This window comes from Coenobita brevimanus, chromosome 103, assembly GCF_032717465.1.
Source record: "Coenobita brevimanus isolate Jiangsu-jjx chromosome 103, ASM3271746v2, whole genome shotgun sequence".
Classification (NCBI taxonomy): Eukaryota; Metazoa; Arthropoda; class Malacostraca; order Decapoda; family Coenobitidae; genus Coenobita; species Coenobita brevimanus.
The window spans coordinates 9,502,355-9,516,049 of NC_137056.1; the positions used below are offsets into that span (position 1 = coordinate 9,502,355).

Here is a 13,695-nt window from a genome sequence, read left to right on the forward strand (position 1 = left end):
ACTGGACTGCTGAGGAATTTATGTGGAGTACAGAGGGTGGATAGGATATGAAATAGTGTGATTCGTGAAAGATGTGGAGTGAGGAAGTCGGTGGGCACCAGAATCGAAGAAAGTGTACTGAGATGGTATGGCCATGTGGAGAGAATGGATAACAATATTGGTGAAAAAGGTATATCTGAGCAAATCTGAAAGATAGCAGAGGCGAGGTAGGCCATGGAGAAGGTAGAGAGATATGGTGGATGAGTGTGTGAGGAACAGACATTTGGAAGTTGGTGAGGGTAGGGAACTGACAAGAGACTGAGCTGGCTGGATGAATGTTGTAAAGAGAAGTGCATGATCAGGGATTTGGCACCCCTTTTTAACGTGGCAGTATCTGGATTGACTCAATCTGGTATGTTTATGTGAAGCTACAGAACGTGGTGAATGTTTTTGGCGTATCCGAGCCAGGATTCCAGAGGCTTGAATGATGAATGAATGGAAGCGTGGTCCATTGGACAGGGCAAATTTGGACTGTCTAGACATCGATACTCATCACCCTGTCCTAGGGTGGGATAGGTCCGGATGATGATGATGATGATGATGAAAAGAAAATTATTTTAAAAAATTAATAGTAAAGCAACAGCATAATGTTGCATCATGCTAGGCAAATTAAATATACATACAGTATATATATATTATAAAAAATGAACATATATTTAACATCAAACTTAGGTATGTGTACAATTCTTTTCACACAAGTTGGGTTGAGAGTAGGAAGAACACTACTATATTTACTAGTTCAAAGTATTTCTCAGAGCATACTTTTCACACAAACACTTACTAGTATTTACATAAAACCTACATCAGCTTTAAGCATCCCCTACAATCGTATCTAATTATTCCTCACAAATTAGCTACAAATCCTATGTACATAATCCTATGTACAAAGTTTAAGTGTTCAAGTTACCAAAATATGATACCAGTAACTTTCAACACTTACTACTGACACCTACATAAACTGCTTCCCTTCTATGAATTTGATTCTTATATGCACACTATCTTTCCAGCCACAAGTAACGGAATTCCATGATGAAATTTATGAAAAGCTGTTGTGGCTATCAAACACATCAAAACTTCTACGGTGTTCTTCCAGTGCTGTTATTTTCTATTTTGGCAAATGCATTTATTTAATAAAATCTATGGGATTGAGGCAATAGATAGATGGATAGACATCCAATCACTATGCATTATTAACATGGTCAGTATAAATATCACAAACAGGTACTTCAAAGGTAAGCTGTGGGGCTGTACTTAATATGCTGGGCCATCTACCCCTCATACTGTACTGCAATACACTAACACACCTGTTTCACACATTCCTTTTAACTTCACTATGAACTATACAATCACCCTTTATAAAACACACTGAACCTCCTTCTTTACTACCCACCTTGCTACATGTACTGTGTGAAAGAATGTTTCATCCTTCTACCAAGTACTTCAAAAATCAAATCAGACTTTTCTTCAGTGTTTTCAAAAATATTATATGAAGCTTTCAAAGATTCTGCACTAAAAACACAAACCCTGACAAACACACTGCACTACAGACCTTCTGCTACTCATACATACGAATGTGTTCAAGAAAAAAGTATAAGGTTAAAGGCTGGAAGTGAAAAGCTACTTTACTACATCAAACATCAAATATCCATCCATCCATCATCCAATCCTACGTTGCCCCATGAGGAGTGTAGGGGCCCGGGGCTAGGCAGTTGGTCCTGACATTTAAGATGAGAATGACCAACCTCACTCATCCCTGAGTGGCATTACGTGAGCAATAGACCCCAACCACCCCTTGGATATAAACCTTCACCGGCTCAATCCGACTGGAGCACAATAATTGCCCACTAAACCACCAGGCGCCAAAATGTGGTTATATGGTTACCACCCAGCATAGTAAATGGTTTCCTGGTGTACAGGAACCCATTTGGCTTGTCACTCAGTGTAGAGTCACCCACAGGCAGAAGGACGAGGAAAGAATGAAGGAATGAAAGACAGAAGAGGGAGTGTAAGGTCACCCATCAGCAGAAAGACGAGGAAAGACTGAAGGAAAGAAAGACAGAAGAAGATGGAAGGAAAGAAGGATGGAGCGGAAACATCAAATATAACTATACAAAAAAGACTAAATTCAGTCATATGTACTACAAAAGGAAATCATTTTTATGTCAGCTCTTAAAAACCATATTGTCATCACCAATATACATATCTTTACATTCTCTTAACCTGACACATCTTACAGTATAGCTTACCAATATTATTTTATATCTTTTCACTTCCAGGTATATCTGAAAATCCCACATCCCCACACTTACATATTTTATCATGTTTCCACCATTTCCAAATCACTCCCCATGTTTCTTCCTACAATAGCTACTTTCTCTGTACCATCTATGATCCACCTCTATCTCTCAATATACAAGATATCTAAAGAACATTCTTTCCCACTACTGTATAACCATCCATCCATCTGTCATCCAGTTGTACATTGCCCCATGAGGAGTGTAGGAGCCCGGGGCAAGGCAAGTTGATCCTGACACTTAAGATGAAAGTGACCAGCCTCACTCATCCCTGAGTGGCATTACGTGAGCAATAAACCTCAACCACCACTTGGATACAAACCTTCACCAGCTCAATCCGACTGAGTGACGTAATTACCCACTAAACCACAAGGTGCCAAAATTTGGTTATATGGTTATCACCCAGCATAGTAAATGGTTTCCTGGTGTACAGGAAACCATTTGACTTGTCCCCCCCCCCAAAAAAAAAAAAAAAAACTCCATTCCAATTGCCCTCCCCTCCCTTCTGCATCCTCCCCTTACTATCCCCAACTTAACCATATTTTCTACCTAACCATACCCACCCCTAGAATCTTAATCCCCTTCCCCTCCCACCTCCCAATTCCTCCTTCTTACCTTCTAAAGTCCCCACTTTCAACCCCCTCCTAAAACCTCCTATCCCTACCCTCCCATCCCTCAAAATCCCCTTTCCCTACCCTCCCAATCCCCCAAATCCCCTTCCCCTACCCTCCTACCTCCCCAAATCCTCACCTCTCAACCCTTTCCCCTCCTGCCTCCTAAAATATCTCCACCTCCCTATCCCCTCCCTAGAGCCCCTACTCATTCCCTCCTACCTCCCAAATCCCCACTTCCCAATCCCTCCCCACCTATTCCCCCCAAATCTCCACCTCCCAATCCCCTCCCTAAAATCCCTACTCATCCCCTCCTACCTCCCAGAATCCCCATCTGCCAATTACTTCCGGACATTGGCATTGTTCCCTGCTGCAGCCGCTGACCTCTTCTTCAGTGATGGCCGCTCGAACTGCTGCTTAATTCCACCGGCATTGGAATTGAAGAATTTGTGGTTCATCTGCGAGTCTGAAGCCCAGGGTGAGTCGAAGGAGGTGGTATCTTGGTCCACCAGGTGAGTGTATTTGGTGCGGCCCGACCGACCAAAATTCTTGACTTGCATAACCTTTGGGAGGATGGTCTTGTCAAAGTGGTCCTCTAATGTAGCCCCAGAGAAGTCCCGCTTGTAAACCTCCTCCTCGGCGTCCAAGAAGAAGGAGCCTCGGTGATAATACTTCTGCAGGAACTTGTACTTGCCTTTGGTGGCCTTGTTGGTAATCATCTGAGGAGGGATAAGGTTCATAAAAAAGTGAGAATAGAGTAAATTCCAGCTCATACTTCAAAAAAATACAAAATAATTGTTACATTACAGTAAAATTACATGTGGCAAATTACTATTACATGCAAGTTTGACAGCATGAAAATATTCATCTACTGCTACAACCTCATTTAGCTTATTTCTTTCCAAGAGTTGAACAAAAGATGAATAATAAACACAAAATATTCCAAAAATATCCAACAAGAACCTATTATTGCAGAGTTAAGCAAATATTCTGTCATATTCTTAAAAAGCACTGCCCTTTAATCAATAATATTACTTATCATCATTAGCAAGAATTCTTTCCCCACCTAAGGACAAATCACAAATCAATTACTATGATGATAAGGATTTTTTCAGTATGAAGTAGCTCAATTACTATGATGATAAGGATTATTTCAGTATGATGTAGCTCAAAAAATGCTTTACAGTACCTTGCCATACCTACCACAGTGGAAACCTACCTTGGGGTTGTTGCGCAGTTCTATCCTGCGCTCCTCCTCTCCCATGTTCCTCAGTTTATCCACCTCCTCACGGTCCTTCTCTGCAGTCTCACGCTCCTCCTGAAAAAAATACCAAGCCATGAGTGTATGTCTGACTAGAGACTGATGGAAAACTTAGTTTGTTTAGCTTCAAAAACAAATAAACTCATAATTAACTACATGCTACTCATGTTAGAGGGTAAGCAATTATTTACCCAATAGAATAAGGGATACTTCATATATTCTACAAACACATGAAACACACAACAGCTGTCATCTTAAAAACAAAGATGGAAATGTAAGATTGCTGTATATTCAATCTGGCTGATTATACTGGAAACAGTGAGTTAGTAATTAGAGATATGCAATGCTCATACTTGAAAATTCACCTTTACGCTTGATGTACTATTGCACTGCATGGTACTTACATGCGTACTGGGATGATGAATGACACAAAGGACAAATGCAATAAATAGAGCAAGTACTTAAAGTTTCCTACACTTGTTGAGTTTATGCACTCTCATGTTATGTCTCGGGACCAAGACAGTGGTGTGCCTTTCTCTTATGACTTTGCTTCAGTGGGGCTTTAGCCAATGTGACAATGCTCGGTGCATTCCCTGGAAATGGGGACCTATCCCTAATATCTCCTCTTCAAAAAAATCTGCCCAAGGCCATATTAAGGATACATGTAGTTACATTAGAGAGAGAGAAAAAAATGAAGAAGCTACATAATGAGTAGGATTTTAACAAGTTTAATGACGAAGAAAGCCTGATGAATGGGACCAGAGAGAGCAAAGCGGCTGTAAACATGATTGGTTTTGGGGATGTACAGAGAAGAAATGCACTACCAGGAGACATGACACTCGCACAGGTGAAGAGTGCTGTGAAGCGGCTGAAAAATGGGAAAGCAGCTGGGGTTGATGAGGTGTATGTAGAGATGCTTAAGTGTAGTGGAGAGAATGCAATGAAGTGCTTGTTAGAGATATGTAAGAAGGCATTGATGAGTGAAACTGTGCCTGCAGAATGGAAAAAGGCTGTGACTATACCCCTGTACAAAAATAAAGGTGAGCAAAGTGAGTTCAAGAATTATCGTGGCATAAGTTTACTGAGTGTGGTACGGAAGGTACATGGAAGAAATATTATAAAGAAAGTAAGGGATATATCAGAAGTCCTAGTGAGTGATGAACAGGGTGGCTTTAGGAGTGGCAAAGGATGTGTGGATCAAATATTTGCAGTGAGACAGACAGTAGAGAAGGCTTGTGAGAAGGACCATAAGGTGTTTATGGCATTCATGGATCTGGATATAGCATACGACAAAGTGGACGGAGAAGGATTGTGGAAAGTTTTGCGCATGTACAGTGTACAGTAGATGGTAAGTTGCTAGGTGCCGTCAAGACTTTTTATGATGGTAGTGAAGCATGTGTAAGGGTTAATGGACATCTAAGTAAATGGTTCAAGATCGGTATGGGTGTGCGACAAGGTTGTGTGATGTCCCCATGGTTGTTCAATATATATATGGATGGGGTGATGAGAGAAGCAAAAACACAAGTAATGGAGAGAGGGATGGCATTGGTAATGAATGGTGATGGATGGAATATCTCAAATTTGTTGTATGCTTATGATGCAGTACTGCTTGCAAGTACCGGACTAGAACTTGGTAGGCTAGTGCAGAGTTTTGCTGATGTCTGTGAGTGTCGTGCCTTGAGAGTAAACGTAGAAAAGAGTAAAGTGATGGTTACTGAGAGAGAAGGTGACTCCCAGCGCAATGTTACAGTGAATGGAGAGAGACCGGAATTGGTGAGAGTTCAAATACCTGGGTACAGTGATAAAAAAGAGAGGAAAATGTGCAAAAGAAGTTGAAAGTAGAGTGACACAAGAAAGAAAAGTAGCTGGTGCAATGAAGGCCTTGATAAGAAACAGAGGCTTGAGTGTTACAGCTGCACGAGGCTTACATGAAGGAGTGTTAGTGCCAACTTTAACATATGGATATGAGACTATGGTGTGGCATGAAAATGAAAAGTCAAGAGTATGAGCAGTGGAGATGGCACTGCTGAGGAATGTATGTGGAGTACAGAGGGTGGATAGGATACGAAATAATGATTCGTGAAAAATATGGAATGAGGAAGTCGGTGGACACCAGAATTGAGGAGAGTGCACTGAGATGGTATGGTCATGTGGAGAGAATGGATAACAATAGAGTGGTGAAAAAGGTATATCTGAGTGAATTTGAAGGAGGGAGGAGGTGAGGTAGGCCATGGAGAAGGTGGAGAGATATGGTGGATGAATGTGTGAGAAAGAAGAGGTTTGGAAGTTGGTGAGGCTAGGGAACTGACAGATCAAGCTGGCTGGATGAATGTTGTAAGAAGAAGTGCATGATCAGGGACCAGCACCCCTTTTTAACGTGGCAGCGTCTGGACTGACCCTATCGGATACATTTATATGAAGCTACAGAACATGGTGAATGTTTTTGACGTATCCAATAGAACCACGATTCCGGGGGCTTAAATGACTGAGTGAATGGAAGTGTGGCCCATTGGAGTGGGCAAATTTGGCCTGTCTGGACATTGCTACTCCTCACCCTTCCCTAGGGTGAGAAAGGAGGTCTGGATGATGATGATGATGATGATGATGATGATGATAATGACTGAGATAATGAGAAGTATGTACAGCACCCAGTATGGTGGTGGTCGAGGTGAACTGCCATCCTTAAAAACTAAATTTTATGTGATATCACAGTGAGGATGTTGAACTTATATATACCATATAAAATGAATGAAGAATACTGCACAGCCTTAATGACCTCTATATTACAGCGGATTCTTAACCTACAGTGTTTTATAATTATACAGTGCTAGGAAAGTAGTATATGTCATTATTACTGTATCACTCACCCAGATTTGATGTGACAAGAAAGGGTACATTTTAACCTCTAAAACGTGGGGTTGTTTTGGCTCGACTTGCGTGTCACGCTAGGATATACGCGCTCCGACAGACTTTGTAAAAATATTTGCCAAAAATCAGTTATTAGTCCTAGAATATTATAATTATATATGTATATGGCACATACCTTTAGCTTTCTCATGGGATGTTTGTTGAGCCTTCGTTGAGTACCGTAGGACTTGTGGAGACTTCTGGAGTTGGGTAACGAAGTCTCCACTTTACACTTCCCGACACCCCGTAATATGATTACCACACCCTGATATTATCACTAGAAACACTATTCTATGATTTTCAAATAGTTTGGAATCCATACTAAAAAAAAAAAAAAAAAAAAAAAAAAAAAAAAAAAAAAACCACTGTGAAAGCAATGAAAATTACAAGCGCATACCAGCTTCCCCCTTGCACTCGTTCGGCGCTTGTATTCTGTCATTTATTATTCATAAAAACACTCAAACTTTATATTTCTATTACTATATAACACTTATATTTATCTGCAGTCTTTATCCATAAGTTTCCTTCAGTAATAGTAGTTTATTGTCACTGTAGGCATTCAATTTCTCTTTCAGTAAAATACGTAGCATTTACTTTCTCATCCTGTATACTAGGGTTGAGAGCGAATCTGTCACTTTCACTTCCACTTTCATAACTCATAGTATTCATACATGCTAGAGTGAAACTTTCACTTTCATTACTCCTAGTATATATACTCGTATTCTAATATTACTACTCATTTACATTTCTACTTACATTCTCTATTTTATTTACATTACAGGTAAGCCCTTAATTCACGCGAGGGTTACGTTCCCAGACCCTTCGCGTATGTGGTAAATTCGCGTATATGTTCTGCCATTGTATGCACATAATTACGCATGTCTACTAAGTACAGTAATCCCTCTAATATCCGGACGCCCAATAACCGAACATCCCCACTAACCGAACCTTATCGTCCTGGGATCAAACATTCCCAAAATGGTCCGAAAATCCAAAAAAATTGGAAAAAAAAAAATCGATTTTTTGCCGTCCGTAATTTGAACTTGCCGCGCGCGCCGCGTGAGAGCATTGTTTTGGTTCGTCATTCCTCCGACGTCCGATAGAGCGCCGCTGCATCCTCCCCACTTCCCGCCTGTCTCTCACCGCGACAAGACCTACGCTCTTCGTCATGGCTGCCCACGTGCTCGCTTTTGTGGTGGTGCCGTACTTGCTGCAAGGCCTCCTGCTGCTCTCTGCCCTACTCTTAGTGTGTGTGATGATGGCCCCGCCTCCTGAGAAAAGGAAGAGAGTGGTGTTGACTCTGGAGAAGAAACGGGAGATATTGGAGAAGGTTGATGCGGGTTGGTCTTCCTCTCGCATTCTCCGCGAGTTCAACCTGGCCCGGTCGACTTTGTTTGATATCAAGCGTTCCCGAGACAAGCTCATGCAGTACACGGCTGACTTCTCGTCGAGAAGCAAACGCAACGTGGAGAGGAAGGTTATGTTTACTCCCAAGTATGCAGAGATCGACCGCTCCACGTTGATTTGGTATCGACAGCAACGTGCAGCTGGTGTGATGGTACGTGGAACGGAGCTGAAGGCTGCTGCTGAGAAGTTTGCAAGGCTTCACGACGCCCTAGACTTCAAGGCATCCGAGGGTTGGCTCTTCGCGTTCAAGTTGCGACATGGCCTTACTAACCGTAAAGCACATGGCGAAGCATTGGACGCTAACGAGGATGGAGTGGACGAGTTTCGGCACAAGGTGAAAGGCTTGATCGACAGGGAGGGCCTCACTCTCGGTCAAGTCTATAACGCTGACGAAACTGGCCTATTCTATCGCTCGGTGCCAACGAACACTCTCGCCGATGAGACGGAGAAGCGTGTACCTGGCCGCAAGCTTTCTAAGGAACAGATATCTGCTTTGTGTTGTGCCAATGCTAACGGCATGCACCGGCTTAAGCCCGTTATTGTTGGCCGTGCAAAGCAGCCTCGGTGCCTTCGTGGGGTGATGGATGTCCTTCCTGTCGTATGGTACCATTCTTTGAAAGCATGGTTCACAGCTGTGATTTTCAAAGACTGGTTTCACCATCACTTCGTCAAGGAGGTCATACATTACCAGACGAAGACACTGGGAATTCCTCGCGACCAGGTAAAGGCTCTCCTTCTCCTCGACAATGCACCTGCCCACCCGTGCGACAAGGACTTGGTTGCTGAGAATGGCCGTATTAGGTGCATGTTTCTGCCACCTAATACGACTGCTCTCATTCAACCAATGGACCAAGGAGTGATCGTGGCAACAAAGCGCCTGTACCGTCGGAAGTTCCTGGACGAGGTGATGGTGGTTCTCGAGGACGAGGATGAGCGCAGGGAAGGACGTGACACTCGAGGCAAGCGGACTTTGGAAAACCTTCGCCGCTACAACATCAAGTCTGCGCTGTACAACTGGGCTAGTGCATGGAAGGAAGTCCCTGTGAAAACTCTTGAAAATGGTTGGTCTCGTCTGCTTCTCGGAACAGATGTGGAGTACGATTTCCTAGGGTTTGACGTGGATGACTTCCATGCACGGCTACGTACGCACGGCGACGATGTTGATGTGGACGATGTTCGTGAGTGTTTGGACGACGACGAGGGCGATCCTGGGTATCAGACGTTGTCTGATATCGAGATCGCGTCTTCGGTTGCTGGTGTCAGTCCCGAACTTGAAGATTCCGACGACGAAGGCGATGATGATGCAGACTCCGCCCAGCAGGACACTACTCCAGCCATCCCCAAGCTGAGCGCACTCCGGGAACATCTAGAGTTCGTCCTAGACTACCTGGAACACCCGGACTGCGACAGGGAGATGGGGCCCTTGGGACTCGTGGAGGAAGTGCGTGCTTTCCGGCAGCGCATCATCAATCGCCAGAATCGTCGGTCCTTGCGTCAGTCAACGATTGACAGTTTTTTCAGGCCCGTGACCCCCGCTGTGCCAAGCCCTGGTTCCACTCCGTTGCCTCCCCAAGACAGGCCCTCATGCTCCGAGCCACAGCCCAGCACATCAGCTACAGTGGAGTCACCGCTCGACGTGAGTTTGCGGCTGTCTTCAGAGTCTTCTGTAGTCGGTACGCCATCACCACTACCCACCGATGCACCCCTTGGACGCCTGCCAGTGATACTCTCGGGCTCTGACAGTGAATAAACAGCAAGAACTTCTCCACTAGACCACACGGGAATTTTGAGTGTTGTGCAGTGAAAAACGGTGTGTTGTGTTAAGGTTTTCAAGTTGGGAGAAAAGACTAAGTAGAAAAGAAATTTAACGTAACTAACCTTCTTTGTTTTGGCTTTGGAAACTTAAAAAACTTGGGAAAAGTTAATGTGCAACACTTAAATTTAATGGAACATTATTTGGACTAAAGTGAACACTGTGAAAAGAACGGACTTCTGTGTGTTAGTGACTAAGTTCAGTGCAAGACTTCAGGAAGAGTGTAGTGCAAGTGCTTCAGGAAATCGTTCTTACTGTCAGAGTCCGAGAGGAGGCGGTTATTCATCGAGGTGGCCAGGGACTTGCTGTAAGTAGCCAAAATGTTTCATGTTGTACTATTTTCCATACTATATTTACCAGAATGTTTCATATTGTATTTTTTCCCATACTATACTTACCAGAAAGTGTCATACTGTACTTCTTTCCATACTAAACTTACCTCATGCATGTGCAGTAGGAATGTGTTTTTCAGAGTTCGGTTAGGTTCGGTTAGGTTAGGTTCGGTTAGAGTCCATAAGTACCAGAATGTTTATTAATGTATGAACATACTTCTAAACCCACATTTTATGTGTCTATTGCATTTATTTCAGTCATTTATGTGCCTTATTGGTGTGATTTGGGTGTTAAATAGGTGCTATGCATGTCCGGAGGGAGTTGTATAGGTGTTTCCCTGTGTTAGGGTCCGTAAGTACAAGTCCATAAGCTGGGGCCCAATATCCGGACAAAACCAATATCCGAACCTACCGATGGCTCTATTGATCCGGATATTGGAGTGATTACTGTATATTACATCTGAATAATACTGTTTATGCACTACATACACCTTATAAACTAGCATAAAGTATGAAAAACAACAAAAATGTAAGAAATTTAACACTGAAACCTGACAAGCACAGGAGTAGGTGGAGACCCTTCAACAGTCTGGTGCACAAGCCCTCACTGCCTCCCATATGCTACATTCTGCCTTCTTTATTGTCCAAACAGTTGACTCATTCACCCCAAACATACGGTTCCGAGCCAGTTCACAGGTGTAGGTGGAGACACTTCAGCACAGACTGGTGCACTAGCCCTCACTGCCTCCCGTATGCTACGTTCTGCCTTCTTCATTGTAAGAACAGTTGACTCACCCCAAACACATGGTTCCAAGACAATTCACCACGAAGTCAATTCACCATCAAAACATGGACGATTTCCTGTCATTCTATAAATATACTTATTATTGATTAATTAATACTTCAGTAACTAATTTTCAGGGGGATTTTATAACTCATATAAGTAAAAAAACTAGTGTACTGTACTTGCTAAATAAACTGGTATGTAAATAAATGACGGGGAATCATCCTGACGGAGAATTGTCGCCAACATTCCTCCCTTAAGTTTGTCCAACACTTTAACTTTCTCTGTCAGCAACATCACTTTACTAGTCCGTTTTGGTGTGTTACCACATGCATCACTAGCCCCATGTTGGCAAACAAGGCAAGCAATCACTGGAAGGCAGAAAAATAAGCAACAAATAACGATTTGCGAGTCACGCATGGCTCGACCGTCGGATTCAAACTGACTGTGTGGTGCGTGGCGTGGTAGACCAACCTCCCACACACACACACACACACACACACACACACACATACATGTATGCACACGGGCGCAGGTAGGCATTTTTATATTTTATTTATTTCTCTTGTATATTAAAATTATTTATTTGAATACTATAATTTTATGTTTTAATTATTGTATGAAAAATTCGTGGATAACCAAAATCGCGTGAAAAAAGTTCGCGTGAATTAAGGGCTTACCTGTATTTACATTTCTGTTTTATTTACACTGTGTTATGCACTGTCACTTGCAGTAACTTATAAAACTATTTTCCACTGTTCACTTATATTTACATTCATTGCTTTTACTTGCTGTTTACACATTATTTACATTTCCAATTGCACTGTTTTAGTCACCAGAAAGATCGTAGTCAATGTCCATCATTTGCATTGATAAATTAGCCAGTTCACGTTCCACAGCAGTCACTTAGCCCTTTACTCCTTTCCACACAAGGTTTAGTAGGAGTAGAGGTCACAGGGCCCTTTGCATGGGGCTAAAAAGAGGCAGAATTGGACAGGCGCGAATCCAACATGGTTTCACCTTGAAAGACGACAGTAAACTGAATGCTGTGGTGGCCTAGGGGGAGTGCAACGCTGCCAATGTCAGCGTGGTGACAGCTGCTAATATATACGCTATAAAATGATTGGCAGGAAATCTAGACAATACATAATAAATTAGGTAGTTCCAGGTGAATGTAAATATCACTTAGGCTTCTCCCTTCCTTTCTTATATATATTTTTATTACGAGAATAGAATATTCGGCATATTTCAAGGGGAAATAAACAGGGAAAATTAGCGAACAAGTGCACATGAGGTGTTGTCAGGTGATAATTAGCCAATTCCAGGTGTATGGCTCTATCACTTACCTTATTTCTTTTTTGTACATATATATTATTAGGTATAAGAATAGGGCACAGGGCTTTTTTCAAAGGATGAAATCAGTGGAAAATTCCAGGGAAGATTTACTTAGCGCAGCATGGCCGGGCAGGCAAGAGGAGAGGGTAATGGAGGGGAGGTACGGAGGGGAGTCAAGAACGGGGAGAAATGGCTAAATTGTCAACAATGGATGGGAGTACGGATGAGATTAGTAGTGCTGACTAGTGTTGGACACTGGCAGTACTGATAGATGATACAAGCCATCACTTGAAAGACCATGTGAATTCAAAATAACACAGAATCACAAAAGTGACGCCCCGCGGTATGATCCCTTGCTCCCGAGCATCACGAAAGAGACACCCCACAGTTAAGGAGTTAAGAAAGTGAGCTAGTTCTTAAATTATTTCTTGGCTGCAATTTTGTTTTGTCTCAACTATATCCATTTTATACACAGGAAATGCTGAAATTTATGGTGTCTGAAGGCTGCAATCAGCTTATCAATACTTCAGAATTTTTTAGAAAATTTTTTAGACGCTTCTCTCCCAATCCTACCCACCAAATTTTTCCTCAAGTAATTTGTATTGCATTGAAACACCACTATCCCCACTTCTTATTAAACTGGTGTGGAAAAAACATATATAACTTACAGAGAGAGTGGCTTGTCATGGATCTGAAAATAACTGCAGCCATAGGACATCAATTAGAAAATAACATAATGGACATTATCATCATGCCTACATGCTGATGAAGTAGCTTTGCTCAGAGAAAGGAGCATAGATCTGCAAAGGGTGATGAATGAGTCTGTAAAGGTATGAGAGAGAGAGAGAGAGAGAGAGAGAGAGAGAGAGAGAGAGAGCAGCCTCAACATGAGATGATACACTAATAACAGAA

The 13,695-nt window shown here is 42.5% G+C and overlaps 1 protein-coding gene across 1 annotated transcript in view; it reads right to left on the reverse strand.

Annotated features, from left to right (window-relative positions):
- Positions 1-3,285: 3,285 nt before the first annotated feature.
- Mfap1 (Microfibril-associated protein 1) overlaps positions 3,286-13,695 on the reverse strand; it is a 43,067-nt gene continuing 32,657 nt past the window's right edge. The window contains exons 6-7 of the mRNA XM_080284815.1: positions 4,164-4,262; positions 3,286-3,663 (exon numbers count right to left, since the gene is read on the reverse strand). Of these exons, the coding sequence (XP_080140941.1) occupies positions 3,286-3,663; positions 4,164-4,262 (477 nt within the window). The remainder of the gene's footprint in view (positions 3,664-4,163; positions 4,263-13,695) is intronic.